Genomic DNA, 17,050 nt, shown 5'->3' with positions numbered 1-17,050 from the left:
GGATACTAGAGGTGGAAACTAGAGACTAGAGGGGGAGACTATTGTAAAATTGTAAAACATCTAGAGGAGTAGACTAGAGGAAACTAGAGGAGGACACTAGAGGAGACTAGAAGAGGAGACAACTAGAGGAGACTAGAGGAGGACACTAGAGGAGGAGACAACTAGAGGAAACTAGAGGAGGACACTAGAGGAGACTAGAAGAGGAGACAACTAGAGGAGACTAGAGGAGGAGACTAGAGGAGGAGACTAGAAGAGGAGACGACTAGAGGAGGAGGAGACTAGAGGAGGAGACGACTAGAGGAGGAGACGACTAGAGGAGACGACTAGAGGAGACGACTTGAGGAGGAGACGACTAGAGGAGGAGACGACTAGAGGAGGAGACGACTAGAGGAGGAGACGACTAGAGGAGGAGACTACTAGATGAGACTACTATAGGAGACTAGAGGAGGATACTAGAGGTGGAAACTAGAGACTAGAGGGGGAGACTATTGTAAAATTGTTAAACATCTAGAGGAGGAGATTAGAGGAAACTAGAGGAGGACACTAGAGGAGGAGACTACTAGATGAGACTACTATAGGAGACTAGAGGAGGATACTAGAGGAGGAGACAACTAGAGGAGACGACTAGAGGAGGAGACTAGAGGAGACTAGTGTAGGAGACAACTAGAGGAGACTAGAGGAGGAGACTAGAAGAGGAGACTAGAGGAGGAGACTAGAAGAGGAGACTAGAAGAGGAGACAACTAGTGGAGGAGACTAGAGGAGGAGACTAGAGGAGACTAGAAGAGGAGGACTAGAGGAAAGTAGAGGTATGAGGGGATGATCTGAAAAGCACAGGAGGGCCTGTCGTGAAGCAGACAAGACAGTCTGGGCACATGCACCAGCACACACACACCATTGAAGGATCCTCAGAGGAGGAAGGGGCTGACCATCCTCCTCAGTGAATAAAACATTTTTTTTTTTAGATAAAATGATATTAAATATAATCACGTCCCCAAATAATTGACTAAAACACACTATTTTGCAATGGTCTACAATAGCCTCAACACCAGCAGCCTCAACAGCACTCCATGGTGTAGCGTCCGTCCTCCTCTGGGTACATTGAGTTCAATACAAAACCTAGTAGGCTCATGGTTCTCACCCCCTTCCATAGACTTACACAGTAATTATGACAACATCTGAAAGGATGTCCTCCAACCTATCAAAGCACTTGCTGTATGAATTGACATGTTGTCCTCCCAATCAAAGGATCAGAGAATTAATCTAGTACTGAAAGCATAAGCTAGCTAGCACTGGAGAGCATAAAATGTGGTGAGTAGTTGACGCAAATAGAGAGAGACAATAGTTGAACACATTTTTTAACAAATTAATTTCTTCCAAAATGAAGGCGAAGCAACACACACACACACACACACACACACACACACACACACACACACACACACACATATATATACGAGAGAGAGAGAGAGAGAGAGGATACTTTTTTCACTTTCCGATTCACCTACTTTGCTAACAAATGCAACTAGCTAGTTTAGCTAACTCAAATGCCCTGTTAAAATAGAAGGATGCTATGTTAGCTAGCTGGCTATGACTATCCAACAACACTGTAACTCTTCCAAGTCAAGTTAAGCTTTTGGTTTTTACTCATTTATTGCCACCGTTGCCCGCCGGTGTAAGTGCTAAACTGCTTACTGACTGTACATTGTAACGTTACTGCATGTAACAGGTTTACTAACACGTTAGTTCTATTAGCTATGTTGACTATGATGTTACTTTAGCCAATATGGTGACAACGATGTAGGCTGTGTGTAGCGGTTATGATATGGTTTGGCTTGGAAAGGTTTTTTCGCCTGGTCACATACAGCTGATGTGTTGTGCCTTAAAGTCCACAAGTGAAGGGAAAAGCTGAGAGGAGGAGAGCGCATAGATACGAGAAGGAATACAACGTGGCTGTTATGAAAGTTAACTGTGTTTACGCTGAACAGGGGTGTATTCATTCCACCGATTCTGTTGAAAAATGTTTCTTAAACGGAAGCAAACGCAACAAAACAGAGATAAACATACCTGAATTTGTCCAATAGAAACTCTCATTTGCAAATGTTGGACTAATGATTACACCCTATATCAGCTACAGTGCCTTGCGAAAGTATTCGGCCCCCTTGAACTTTTCGACCTTTTGCCACATTTCAGGCTTCAAACATAAAGATATAAAACTGTAATTTTTTGTGAAGAATCAACAACAAGTGGGACACAATCATGAAGTGGAACGAAATTTATTGGATATTTCAAACTTTTTTAACAAATAAAAAACTGAAAAATTGGGCGTGCAAAATTATTCAGCCCCCTTAAGTTAATACTTTGTAGCGCCACCTTTTGCTGCGATTACAGCTGTAAGTCGCTTGGGGTATGTCTCTATCAGTTTTGCACATCGAGAGACTGAAATTTTTGCCCATTCCTCCTTGCAAAACAGCTCGAGCTCAGTGAGGTTGGATGGAGAGCGTTTGTGAACAGCAGTTTTCAGTTCTTTCCACAGATTCTCGATTGGATTCAGGTCTGGACTTTGACTTGGCCATTCTAACACCTGGATATGTTTATTTGTGAACCATTCCATTGTAGATTTTGCTTTATGTTTTGGATCATTGTCTTGTTGGAAGACAAATCTCCGTCGCAGTCTCAGGTCTTTTGCAGACTCCATCAGGTTTTCTTCCAGAATGGTCCTGTATTTGGCTCCATCCATCTTCCCAACAATTTTAACCATCTTCCCTGCCCCTGCTGAAGAAAAGCAGGCCCAAACCATGATGCTGCCACCACCATGTTTGACAGTGGGGATAGGGTGTTCAGGGTGATGAGCTGTGTTGCTTTTACGCCAAACATAACGTTTTGCATTGTTGCCAAAAAGTTCGATTTTGGTTTCATCTGACCAGAGCACCTTCTTCCACATGTTTGGTTTGTCTCCCAGGTGGCTAGTGGCAAACTTTAAACAACACTTTTTATGGATATCTTTAAGAAATGGCTTTCTTCTTGCCACTCTTCCATAAAGGCCAGATTTGTGCAGTATACGACTGATTGTTGTCCTATGGACAGAGTCTCCCACCACAGCTGTAGATCTCTGCAGTTCATCCAGAGTGATCATGGGCCTCTTGGCTGCATCTCTGATCAGTCTTCTCCTTGTATGAGCTGAAAGTTTAGAGGGACGGCCGGGTCTTCGTAGATTTGCAGTGGTCTGATACTCCTTCCATTTCAATATTATCGCTTGCACAGTGCTCCTTGGGATGTTTAAAGCTTGGGAAATCTTTTTGTATCCAAATCCGGCTTTAAACTTCTCCACAACAGTATCTCGGACCTGCCTGGTGTGTTCCTTGTTCTTCATGATGCTCTCTGCGCTTTAAACGGACCTCTGAGACTATCACAGAGCTGGTGCATTTATACGGAGACTTGATTACACACAGGTGGATTCTATTTATCATCATTAGTCATTTAGGTCAACATTGGATCATTCAGAGATCCTCACTGAACTTCTGGAGAGAGTTTGCTGCACTGAAAGTAAAGGGGCTGAATAATTTTGCACGGCCAATTTTTCAGTTTTTTATTTGTTAAAAATGTTTGAAATATCCAATAAATTTCGTTCCACTTCATAATTGTGTCCCACTTGTTGTTGATTCTTCACAAAAAATTACAGTTTTATATCTTTATGTTTGAAGCCTGAAATGTGGCAAAAGGTCGAAAAGTTCAAGGGGGCCGAATACTTTCGCAAGGCACTGTAGATGAAGGCAAGACTGTGCAAGGCGGTTTTGAATGTGTCACTGTCTGTCCATGTGTCACTGTCTGTCACCTTTTCTCTGGACCTGTGTGCACCTACGTTGTAAACTTTCCTTCATAGGCTAGGTTGTATCAACCTCATGATGGGTATAGGGGAAATTAGAGTATCATGTAGTAGCCTAAACCTATCGCTGTTACATTGAACTGGGTGAATGGAATCTGAATGACAGTCATCCAATATGCTGTAATAGAAATAAGGTCATGCTCATGAGAAAAAAAAACTTCAACGGCCCCCATAACAACCACCACTGACACGCGCATGCGCACGCACGGTGTCTCTCGGACTATTTTGAATGAATGGAAGTGTTGTGAGTAGGAACCCTGACAGGATGTCAGGCCCTAGTCAGGAGACAGTCTCCACAGCAATGCAGAATATTCTGTCTGGTTTTATTCTGCTGCAATGTTCCCTCTAAACTGCGAGTGTCCGTGGCGTGAAGAGACGCAAGAGATTGAACTTCACTGAATTCTCCACATTAGTTTCCATGCACTATATAGATCAACGTTTTTCTCTGTGATCGAATCAATATTATATCAGCCCCTTTTCAATGCAACAAACCAAAACAAATCTAACTTCGTAAGATTGAGTCTGTGATTTTGTTGTAAGCAGAGCACAGAGCGTAACGGAGTATTCTATTGACAGGTAGCCCACAAGCGGTCTTTCAATCACCTGCAGCGAACGTGCATTTCAGATCAGAGCGCAGAGCCGCACATTTGTTGATATTTCTTACTAGTTATAGTGAGTTATTAGCCAAGTTATAGGTAAGTATTGGTCCTCAATGGGGAGTTACTGCTTCCTACAAGAACACAAAACGTGTAGACGACATTTCAAGTTGTGTTGTATTTTTACACAGGCGTGAATATGGAAATAAGCCAATAGGCAGAGGGTAGTCTACATGGTCTAATTCTCTGTGTGGTATTTTATTTTGTAATGTGGTTTCTTACATCATACAACTCAGTCACCTATTTGGCCCATGGTGTTACAGACCAAGTAACAAATTATGAATTGATTCCCTGCATAATGTAAAAACGTTTTTAAAAGTCTGTTGCAATGTAGGCCTGCATTGAACACCACCTATAGGCTACATCATAGAAATCAAAAGCTATTTCCATGTGAAAATGTTATGAGATTTGCTCTATTGGTTTTGTTGGCAGGCCGCTTATATTGGCCTACATTATACTAAAATAGCCTATTGGCTACTGTCTAAAACTTTAAAGTGACAGCCTCAGTGTTCACTGTAAACGTGGGCCAGAAGTTGCAAAGAATTCTGCTCAAAAGACCTGAAATTTGCTCAGTGCCCCCAACAAATTAGAGGGAACACTGTTCTACTGTATTCTGATGGATTCTGATTATTATGGATGTTTTAGGAAATGGAATAAAGGATGATGCTGGAATACTTGTATGGATGGTTGGGTTTTACGATCAGGTTTGAAAGCAGAGGTTATAATGTACATCCAAGTACAGTAGCTGTACCAAAAAGACCAAGACGATGTTGTCTCAATAAGGTTCATGACTCCTCCCATTTGTGAGCGGTAAACAATGAAATTCACTTCATTTTCATCCCTCAACAAAGACAGACCAAAGAACCAGAACATTCTATAAAACCCATAGGCTCCAAAGCGGCCTGGACAATGAACTCCCGCCAACCATTCCCAGATATAGCTGTAACACAGCTTATGCCTTTACCAGGCATCTATAAAACATCTTTATATCAAGGCGTTAGCTTGTGTGGCCACGAATGAGTCGACATTCATTTTTAACAGAACTCTACCACTTGGGATACGCGACTGATTGCTTGACATGACCAGTGTCTAACCGAGTCTTACACGGTGAAGGTGTTGTAGAGTTTAAACAGTGTTGGGGCTCACATAGGTGTAGTCTTCCATCAATATTACATGAAGACCTCAGAAGGAACTAGCTTGCTTCGTTTAGATCCCAGGCTTGAAGGGTTGTTAGCAAGTTGCTAACTTGCTATATTTTTAACAGAACAGCTGGATTCAACTACTCTACAGTATCTGAGGCTCAGGAAGAGTGAAACAAACCTATTTTTCTAACCTGAGGGAAGTCCAGTTCGAGTTGTCTCTTTTTCAACTAAGAGTTAATGTACTTTTATGTTCTCATGTGTAGGTGTGAAATACATGTTGTGATATCGGCAGTATGACAACATAGAATCACTACAATGGATATGCTATAGCCACAAGTCAGAAGCATAGAGGGACTGAAAGTATCCCATGTGTACTGTATGTGTGTGTAGCAGTGAGATACACGTTTACATAAGCTAGGTGACCATGTGGCATCTGTAATGGACTTTAGAAACCAGGTGGTTCAAGCCCTGAATGCTGATTGGCTTGAAAGCCGTGGTATATCAGAACGTACACCACGGGTATGACAAAACATTTATTGGTACTGTTGTAGTTACATTGGTAAGCAGTTCACAATAGCAATAAGGTACCTCGGGGGTTTGTGGTATATTGCCAATATGCTAAGGGCTGTATCTTGTCACTCTGCATTCCGTCGTGCTTAAGAACAGCCCGTAGCTGTGGTATATTGGCCATATACAACACCCCCTCGGCCCTTATTGCTTAAATAGAGCCCATACAATAGCTATGATGTCTCTGTTCCAGATCTTTCTGTTCCCTCTGGCTCCAGTGCTCCAGGTAGTGCCGTCACAGTGCTGTAGTGGTAGCTAGTGTATAGAATCCTTACAACAGCTATGACATCATTGTGAAGTAAGTAACCCGTAGCCTTAATAGCTAATTAATCCTTCATAGCCAGTATCCAAGGGAAGCCTAAAGTGTTTCATATTGGAGAACCCATTAAATGATTTGAAGGCGGTTTAAAAGGGTGCCGAAACAGAAGACCCAGACCGACCAACATTCAGAATTCCATGTCCAGAGCTATCCCCATTCTCATTGATCTCTGGGTATGTATTCCCATGGGAAGATCACCAAAGGCCTCGCTCTTGCTTTCAGATCTCCTTTGACCCAGTTCATGCCACACAGACAGAACTCAATGTGAAGGCCTGTAACTTCACTTCAAATGCGTAACAACATGATAGATCACCCATACTTAAGGCCTCCCAACTTCTGTTCTCTACCGCCCTGCAAGTGTTTGCAGCGCAGCCAGATAAACAAAACCACACACACAAAAGAAAGACCTTCGTCACGCACAGCAAAGAACACAACAATTTGAGGCATTGCTCATTCTCCCCCCACACACTCTCCCCGTACACACCCTCCCCCTCAGCCCCTTCACACACTTAGCGGTTTACTTACATTGTCGCGGGCCTTGTCTCTCACATCGTAGACGGTGAGCTTGACTAGCGTCTCTGGGCTGGCAGGGTACTCCGGAGGGAAGGTCACCCCTGTCAGGAACAACGGGTCTCTGCTACCCTGAGAGAGGATGAGAAGGAACATGAGAGAGAGGGAGAAATAATATTACATTTGAAAAGTCTGTTTTCTTTTGGAACGTTTGTAAGTGTAATGTTTACTGCTCATTTTTTTATTGTTTATTTCACTTTTGTTTATTATCTATTTCACTTGCTTTGGCAATGTAAACATATGTTTCCCATGCCAATAAAGCACATGAATTGAAATTGAGAAGGAGAGTGCGTGGGTGGGGGGGGGAGAGGTGGAGAGAGAGAGAGAGAGGGAGGAGTGAGCCAACAGCTGTGCTCAGTCTGCTTCCCTACTGCTCCTGGGTGTTAGCGCAATAAATGGAAGTCTATAGGTAGACTTCTCATAGACTCCCAGTCTTTACGCTAATGCTAGTTAGCATTGGTTTGCAAAACAACCTGTAATTTCCTCCATACTGGTCACAGACATACAAATGGTATCCACAAGTTAATCAGACTCTGGGGAAGTAGATTACGGGCCTTATTGCCAAAATCCCGAAGTATCCCTTTAACTTAACCATTCAGAATGAATGCCTAAACTTAACCATGAAGTTGTTTTGTTTAAAGCCAATCCTTAACTTAATGATTACGGAGTGAATGCCAAAGAAATGTGTCATTTTATGGGCTTGGACATCTGATTCTGCAGTGAGACTGTGAGAGCTTGTTGCCATAAAGGGCTGGTACTGTACACAGACACATGGATGCATGACCTCCGCTAGCCTAAACACACAAACACACCCAGATTCCCACAAGACCCCCAAGCACCATAGCCCCAGGCCCGGAGAGAGGCCTATGGAGCCTACTGTGACCTGGTATAATGTGTACCCTGACTGGGTCTGTATATACCCTGGTGTAGTGAAGCTTTGCGTGTTCAAAGAAAGCTGGTGTTTACATCAGGGGCTCCCTCTTCCTGTTGCCCTGCCCTGATGGGTGGCTCTGGAACGCAGGCCCCCGGGACAGGCTGGGCTCACAATCAGTACCCACACACATGGACGCACGCGGACACACACACAAGCACATGGAGGCATTGTCACACACACACACACACACACACACACACACACACACACACACACACACACACACACACACACACACACACACACACACACACACACACACACACACACACACACACACACACACACACACACACGAAAGCATACACTCAGAAAGCATACACTCAGAAAGCATACACTCAGAACACACACACTCAGCCCTGGTGCATCCCGTAAACACCCTAATGATAATCTGTCGACATGAAAAACGTCTCCACTGTCTCCAGTACTGCATTCCGCCGTAGCAACGGTCGTCGGCTAGGAAAACCAAATCGCTCAGATTAGTCACCTCAACAAAGGATCGATAGAAGCCTCCAGTCTGTTTACATGTCCCTTTATTGACTACGTGGACATCCTTATCCAAGGTGACTAACAACTAACACATCTTAGCCTAACACAGTAAGCCCATTCATACAGTAGGGGAGTACTGGAGGGATGTAGACTGTGGAAGGACCTGTGGTTACAGATCGGCAGCCAAGACATGAGGCTACCCCAGGACAACCATGTGTTACACACCTCTGCAAACGCACGCACGCACGCACGCACGCACGCACGCACGCACGCACGCACGCACGCACGCACGCACGCACGCACGCACGCACGCACGCACGCACGCACGCACGCACGCACGCACGCACGCACGCACGCACGCACGCACGCACGCACGCACGCACGCACGCACACACACACACACACACACACACACACACACACACACACACACACACACACACACACACACACACACACACACACACACACACACACACACACACACACACACACACACACACACACACACACACCTCTCCTCACAAGCCAACCTCTACACAAACCCCTCTCCTCCCTCCTCCTCCCTAGTCTACTAGATGTTTTCATCCCCTGTATTAACACCAAGCAGTGGGAGAGAGAAAACAACACTAATCCATTGGAGAGCACTCTACTCCCATGCTCTCAGTATACAGTGTTGCCCAGTACTGCCACCCAGATACCATGCTACCATGCTTTGAGGGGCATATGGGCATTCTGGAGCAGCACATTCACACACAATCTGGTACAGCGGGCAAAACAAGGGGAAATGAATACTCTGGTACAGCATGCAATACAAGAGGAAATCAAGACTCGCTGAGTGCTCGCATGCATGCACACACACACACACACACACACACACACACACACACACACACACACACACACACACACACACACACACACACACACACACACACACACACACACACACACACACACACACACACACACACACACACACACACACACACCTCAAATTCCCTCGACAAGACATTCTGAACTGAATAGCCTTCTTTCATACTTACCAGCATGTTTGGCAACTCCATCTACAGCCGAATTCACACAGCGGTACAAACAGGTAGAGTGGAGTAGCAGCAGTAGTACTTCAGAGAGAAGTAGCTAGACAGTCAGTCAATGGGCAGCCAGTCAGGCAGTATGTCTAGAGCAGTAGGGGAGTCAGCTGCGTATATAGACAGTGACGCCCCTCTCGGTGCCTTTGGGTTACAGACCTCCAAGGAATGGGCGAGGCATTACACTATTAGAGGGTGTGTGTGTGTGTGGAGGGGGAGTATCGTCCCATGGCAGGAGGCTCTCTCAGACAGTTGGCTCTCACCTATTCCCTTGACCCTCTCATCATATTTACACACACACACACACACACACACACACACACACACACACACACACACACACACACACACACACACACACACACACACACACACACACACACACACACACACACACACACACACACACACACACACACACACACACGTGCGCCTCGCTTCACTAGCATGACATGAAAGGTTTGTTTTATCCTACTGGGCATTTGGCCCCACAGCATGCCGTCAAATCCCTTTTTTGAGAAGGCCACTCCTGGGCTCTTGGTGGTAATGGCTTTCAGAATAGGATTTTCCCATAGACAAACAGATTACCGTGGGGCCTAAATGTCACCCTCTCTGTCCTGTCTGTCTCCTCTCTCAGAGGTACAGTATATAACCCACACCACTCTGGGTGCTCAGAGATGGAGAGAGGGGATCTCCAATAGCATTTTAGTAGTGTTTACACTTGCGCCCAACATGCCTGATAAAACTGATTGATAGGACAGATTGATAGGAGAGACTGATAGGAGAGATTGATAAGAGAGAAGTCTGTTGATATCTACTGCTTATATTTATATTTATTTATTTAACTTTATGCCCAACGTTTCAAACAAAGATAATTCAAATGAAAGAAATGGTCTCTGTCCTATAGGCTTCACACTGCCCCAAGATGGACTGTTTAGGATAAGGAAACACCTGCTCTGTAAGGCTTCAATAACACTCTGATCACATGTGTGGGGGTGAGAGAGAAAGAGGTGGGGCAGGCAGCAGGCCACCAGTCTCCAGTCTGTCTCCAGGCATAGCGGAAGCTGCCAGTCTGTCTCCAGGCATAGCGGTAGCTGCCAGTCTGTCTCCAGGCATAGCGGTAGCTGCCAGTCTGTCTCCAGGCATAGCGGTAGCTGCCAGTCTGTCTCCAGGCATAGCGGTAGCTGCCAGTCTGTCTCCAGGCATAGCGGTAGCTGCCAGTCTGTCTCCAGGCATAGCGGTAGCTGCCAGTCTGTCTCCAGGCATAGCGGTAGCTGCCAGTCTGTCTCCAGGCATAGCGGTAGCTGCCAGTCTGTCTCCAGGCATAGCGGTAGCTGCCAGTCTGTCTCCAGGCATAGCGGTAGCTGCCAGTCTGTCTCCAGGCATAGCGGAAGCTGCCAGTCTGTCTCCAGGCATAGCGGAAGCTGCCAGTCTGTCTCCAGGCATAGCGGTAGCTGCCAGTCTGTCTCCAGGCATAGCGGTAGCTGCCAGTCTGTCTCCAGGCATAGCGGTAGCTGCCAGTCTGTCTCCAGGCATAGCGGTAGCTGCCAGTCTGGTAAGACCCAGCTGTTGAACACCAGGGCCACTGGGAACAACACACGGCAGCCGGCCTGTCTCCGACATATTCACACTTCATACACAGACATGAGTGTGAGCATGCACACACACACACACAGGGCCTTTCCCCTTTTAACCAGAAAGGTCAATGAAGGAACAGCTGCAGCACTGAGGAATGATGGACAGACAGACAGAGCTCAATTAAACAATGTTGCATAGGGACTCCCTATGGCTGGCCACACAAACAAACAAACACACACACACACACACACACACACACACACACACACACACACACACACACACACACACACACACACACACACACACACACACACACACACACACACACACACACACACACACACACACACACACACACACACACACACACACACACACACTCTGCATGGTGTACTGCCAGTTTAGTGTTATTGTTGAGTCTCTTACTGTAAAACCATTCCTGATGCTCTTTGTTCTTGTCTGTTATCCTTTGAAAATAAATACAAGTTGATCCCCCCAAAAAGTCCCTATCAGTGTTCAGTGATTCGTAATGAATTAGAGAGACTAGTCATTCCAATACATCGACCAGTCAGATACAGAAGTTACACTGCGTCTGGTTCAATATTTACTATACCATGCGACTGTAAATCCAGAGACACGTCTACAGTATGATCAGAAGAGATCTCCACAGTTACATACATACAGTATCCATACATACCCTCCTCTTGAGAAGCCGAAAGCAACAGTCCATGTTGTTCTCAGATCCCTCTCCAAAACAAGAGTCACATTACAGCGATGGAATCACACTAGTCCTGCAGCAGTGAGCTTGGCTGAGCCGTACTGTACTGCTTACTGCTGCACCACATCCTGTGTTTTCCACTTGGTCCCAGACCCAGAGTGAGTGGAGGACGAGGACTCCTTTTATTTTCTATGGAGTTTCTACAGTAAGAGACGAAGGGACTGTCTTAAACAGTAAATCTTCCTGTTGCTTAATCAGCTAGATAAGAGAGAGATAAACCCTACTTTGTGTTCTCTCACTTGAGCCCTCAGTCTGTGACGGAGAGAAGGGGGGAAGAAAGGGAAAGACGAGTGACTGATTTGTTGAGGGGTGGATGTGTGTGTGTGTGTGTGTGTGTGTGTGTGTGTGTGTGTGTGTGTGTGTGTGTGTGTGTGTGTGTGTGTGTGCGTGTGTGTGCGCGCACGCAATGGTGGAAAATGACTCAAGTAAAAGTGAAAGTAACCCATTAAAATTGTTTTAAAAGTATTTCGTTTTAAATATACTTAAGTATCAAAAGTAAATGTAATTGCTAAAATATACTCAAGTATTAATATTAAATCATTTCTAATTCCTTATATTAAGCAACCCAGACAGCACAATTTGGTTTTTTAATTTACAGATAGCCAGGGGCACACTCCAACACTCAGGCATCATTTACATGATTTATTATTTTTACTTAAGCACTTTACACCACTGTGTGTGTGTGTGTGTGTGTGTGTGTGTGTGTGTGTGTGTGTGTGTGTGTGTGTGTGTGTGTGTGTGTGTGTGTGTGTGTGGTGTGTGTGTGTGTGTGTGTGTGTGTGTGTGTGTGTGTTCTAGGTGGGTATTCCAGCCCGGGACAGGGGGCAGATGTTGCCGCCGCCACAAAAACACTTGTGCTCTTGTTGCCATGGTAATGACACTCCAGCTCTGAGGGCAATAAAAGAGGCATGCCAGAGGTCGGAGGGCACAGACACTTCCGTGAGACTGTATGGAGCGCAGAGACTCAACACACACACAGTGGGCACACGCAGACAGTCTGCACACGCAGACCGCAGTTGACTGACTCTGATAGTCAGATTGAGACAGATTGAGGGCTCTAACCACAAATCAGAGAGAAAGACAGAGAGATAACATGATTCCCATGCCAATAAAGCCCTTACATTTACATTTTACATTTTTACATTTTAGTCATTTAGCAGACGCTCTTATCCAGAGCAACTTACAGTAGTGAATGCATACATTTCATGCATTTTTTTTGTACTGGCCCCCCATGGGAATCGAACCCACAACACTGGCGTTGCACACACCATGCTGGCGTTGCAAACACCATGCTCTACCAACTGAGCCACAGGGAAAGCCCTTGAATTGAGACAGAGATTGAGAGAGAGAGAGAGAGAGAGAGAGAGATGATAGATAGATGATAGATAGATAGATAGATAGATAGATAGATAGATAGATAGATAGATAGATAGATAGATAGATAGATAGATAGATAGATAGATAGATAGATAGATAGATAGATAGATAGATAGATAGATAGATAGATAGATAGATAGAATGAGAGTGAGAGGGAGGGAGGGAACAAAAGAGAGTGAGCAAATGAGAGAAAGAGAGAGAAAGAGAATGAGTAGGAGAGAGAGAGAGATAGACTTAACAGGCTGACTGCAAAACAAATGTAGAAATCTATATTATTCAATTATTGCACCCACAATGCTCACGCGCGCCAATGAGCATCTGCGTTGCCAAGGGCTAAAATAGAAGTCAGTTCTATTTCTGACGCAGATTGCACTGCAAGTCCTGCCTCTCCCATCTCCTCATTGGTTTATAGAAGCAGGCGCCCACGTGCCATCTCCTCATTGGTTATACCCACGTTGGTGACTGAAGACGAACAAGGTCGTAATTTATGAAAGTTGCCAATCGCAATATAAAGTCAAGAGAAGAAAAAGCCTGGAAGGATGAGAGATGACTCGGTTGACCGTTTTATGTGTGGATTAATTGGTGGAGTAGAGGACCTTGTGCATTTCAGGTAAAATAACAACTCAATGTTTATATCCCAGGACAAATTAGCTAGCAACAGCAAGCTAGCTAAATAGGACAAATTAGCTAGCAAGTGCAAGCTAGCTAGCTAAATTGCCATAAATGTTTAATGCTTTTCGACCTGTCCCCAAATTAATATAATTGTTTCAGAGTTTGTTTTGATATTTTAACCTCAGTGTCATGATCGCATTTGGTGTGGGGGGATAAAATACATTTATGCACAATGGCGCACGCACGCACCCGGTTTGGGTTCCGTGTTAACCACATTAGCAACTTAGACCCAGTGAACCAGAGCGACCCTTTAACAGTAAAAATAACAAACACCGGCAGAGAAAGGGATTGAGATAGCAAAAGAGTGTGTGTGAGAGAAAGAGAGCATGAGAAGGAGGGGAGGTAGCTGCATTAAGTGGCTTGTGAAAGGGTGTGTGTGTGTATGTGTCAGTGCATATGCGTGTGTGTGCCTTACCTCTACTATCTCTGTGCAGGCGTGGGAGACCAGGTATTGTTCCCGGGGGTCGATGACAGCAACCTGGACTAGAGCATTGGGCTTCCTGTCTCTGCCAGAGCCAATCAGATCCCTGCACTCTGGAGAAGGGGAGGACACACACGCACAGAGACAGAGAGAGAGAGAAAGATTGGGGGAGGACAGAGAAAGATGGAGCAGAAAGAGAGAGTTGATGAAAGGGGGAGGGCAGAGAGAGAGGACAGTCAGTATAGTACATTCCCTGAGTAAAACCCTAACATCAAACAACACAAGGTTGAATAGAAAGGTCAAAAGGGAAAGGGGAAGGAGAGGAAGGAGGAGGGAAATCACCGTGACCCCACCATTCCTGGGGCATGAGGTGAGAGTGGTGGAAGGATTTAAAAAAAGCTATTTCTCAGGGAAGTATCCTCACTGTAAAAGGAAATGGGAAGTGCTATGTCCTTAGTTCTGGAAAGCAGCTTGTCTCCTGAGACCCAGTCGTCAAACTAACATGGCTGCCAGTCAAAGTCTTCTCTCTTCCTTCTTCCCTCAGCTGAGTGAGTGTGCTGAGGACTGTCTGTTTTATTAGGATTTAATGTTTGTCAGTGAAACCCCTGGTCAGTCCCTAGTTCCTCCAGGCTTCCTGTTTGACAGGAAGACTGGGACGAGGGGAGGCTAGGCCATCATAGGAAACCAACACTTCCTGTCCAGGAATGGTCACTCCCTCTCTGGCTCAGTACGAGGCTGTGGTCACCAGTATTTACTGTAAAGTGATATTGGACGATACATGTAGATATTGAAGTAACCACAAAGAGCCATATGCTGTCACTGAATGGTTAAAAATCTGACTACAGCACTCTATGACTACTAGACAGGGTGGAATATCTGACTACAGCGCTCTAGGACTACTAGACAGGGTGGAATATCTGACTACAGCGCTCTAGGACTACTAGACAGGGTGGAATATCTGACTACAGTGCTCTAGGACTACTAGACAGGGTGGAATATCTGACTACAGTGCTCTAGGACTACTAGACAGGGTGGAATATCTGACTACAGTGCTCTAGGACTACTAGACAGGGTGGAATATCTGACTACACTGCTCTAGGACTACTAGACAGGGTGGAATATCTGACTACAGTGCTCTAGGACTACTAGACAGGGTGGAATATCTGACTACACTGCTCTAGGACTACTAGACAGGGTGGAATATCTGACTACAGTGCTCTAGGACTACTAGACAGGGTGGACTATCTGACTACACTGCTCTAGGACTACTAGACAGGGTGGACTATCTGACTACACTGCTCTAGGACTACTAGACAGGGTGGACTATCTGACTACAGTGCTCTAGGACTACTAGACAGGGTGGACTATCTGACTACAGTGCTCTAGGACTACTAGACAGGGTGGACTATCTGACTACAGTGCTCTAGGACTACTAGACAGGGTGGACTATCTGACTACAGCGCTCTAGGACTACCAGACAGGGTGGAATATCTGACTACAGTGCTCTAGGACTACTACAGTGCTCTAGGACTACTAGACAGGGTGGAATATCTGACTACAGCGCTCCAGGACTACTAGACAGGGTGGAATATCTGACTACAGCGCTCTAGGACTACTAGACAGGGTGGAATATCTGACTACAGCGCTCTAGGACTACTAGACAGGGTGGAATATCTGACTACAGTGCTCTAGGACTACTAGACAGGGTGGAATATCTGACTACAGTGCTCTAGGACTACTAGACAGGGTGGAATATCTGACTACAGCGCTCTAGGACTACTAGACAGGGTGGAATATCTGACTACAGCGCTCTAGGACTACTAGACAGGGTGGAATATCTGACTACAGTGCTCTAGGACTACTAGACAGGGTGGAATATCTGACTACAGCGCTCTAGGACTACTAGACAGTGTGGAATATCTGACCACAGCGCTCTAGGACTACTAGACAGGGTGGACTATCTGACTACAGTGCTCTAGGACTATAGGGTGAGACATCTGAATCAGGACATTGGACCATGTCCAAATGGTGCACTTTATCCAACTAGCAACATTCTGGCAGACAAACAAGAATTGATCCGCTCTGCAAATGCATTGTCACTATAGCACATTATTTAGTGAAATCGTAACCCCGTGTAACATTACTCAATAGAACAAAAATCCATAAAAGCAGCAAAATATGACAGAAGGTTGTTCTTTTTATGTGTAATTCCCCCTCGGAGGGTCAATTTTACAGAATAAGTGACTGTACGGGTACAGAAAATAAAAAGGTTACAACAAGGGGGAATTGAAGAAGAGTTAAGAGGAAGCTACAGAGGTAGCCCAGGAGTTAAAAGATGAATGGCGCTAAGGCATAAAACACTGTCTTTGCTGTAAAGACCTTTGCTTCCTTGATGTACTGGAGTCTCAGTGAACGGATCCATCGAGCATTCTCTGATCTTTGGAGGATGAGAGTGTGAGAGACGGGGCTATGCACTGGGACACACACCAAAACAACGGGTTCACTCTGTAGAATGGAATCCCTTCCTTAGTTGAGTTGTACCATACTGCAACGTGTAGATGTACAGTTG

At 45.3% G+C, this 17,050-nt stretch overlaps 1 protein-coding gene across 5 annotated transcripts in view; it reads right to left on the bottom strand.

The window, feature by feature from the left end:
• LOC106610235 (type II inositol 3,4-bisphosphate 4-phosphatase) overlaps positions 1 to 17,050 on the bottom strand; it is a 188,340-nt gene that overhangs the window by 142,636 nt on the left and 28,654 nt on the right. For 3 of the 5 annotated variants that reach the window (XM_045722771.2, XM_045722773.2, XM_045722772.2), the window contains exons 3-4: positions 14,476 to 14,594; positions 7,094 to 7,210 (exon numbers count right to left, since the gene is read on the bottom strand). In XM_045722771.2, the coding sequence (XP_045578727.2) occupies positions 7,094 to 7,210; positions 14,476 to 14,594 (236 nt within the window). Of the gene's footprint in view, positions 1 to 7,093; positions 7,211 to 9,607; positions 9,755 to 11,930; positions 12,194 to 14,475; positions 14,595 to 17,050 lie in introns of those variants that run through there. The other 2 variants (XM_045722775.2, XM_045722776.2) reach the window with 2 other exon arrangements.

The sequence above is a fragment of the Salmo salar genome, chromosome 08 (genome assembly GCF_965601325.2).
Source record: "Salmo salar chromosome 08, fSalSal1, whole genome shotgun sequence".
NCBI classification, from domain to species: Eukaryota; Metazoa; Chordata; class Actinopteri; order Salmoniformes; family Salmonidae; genus Salmo; species Salmo salar.
The sequence above is the reverse complement of the archived record's forward strand: the minus strand, read 5'-3'. Positions and strand labels throughout refer to the sequence as shown.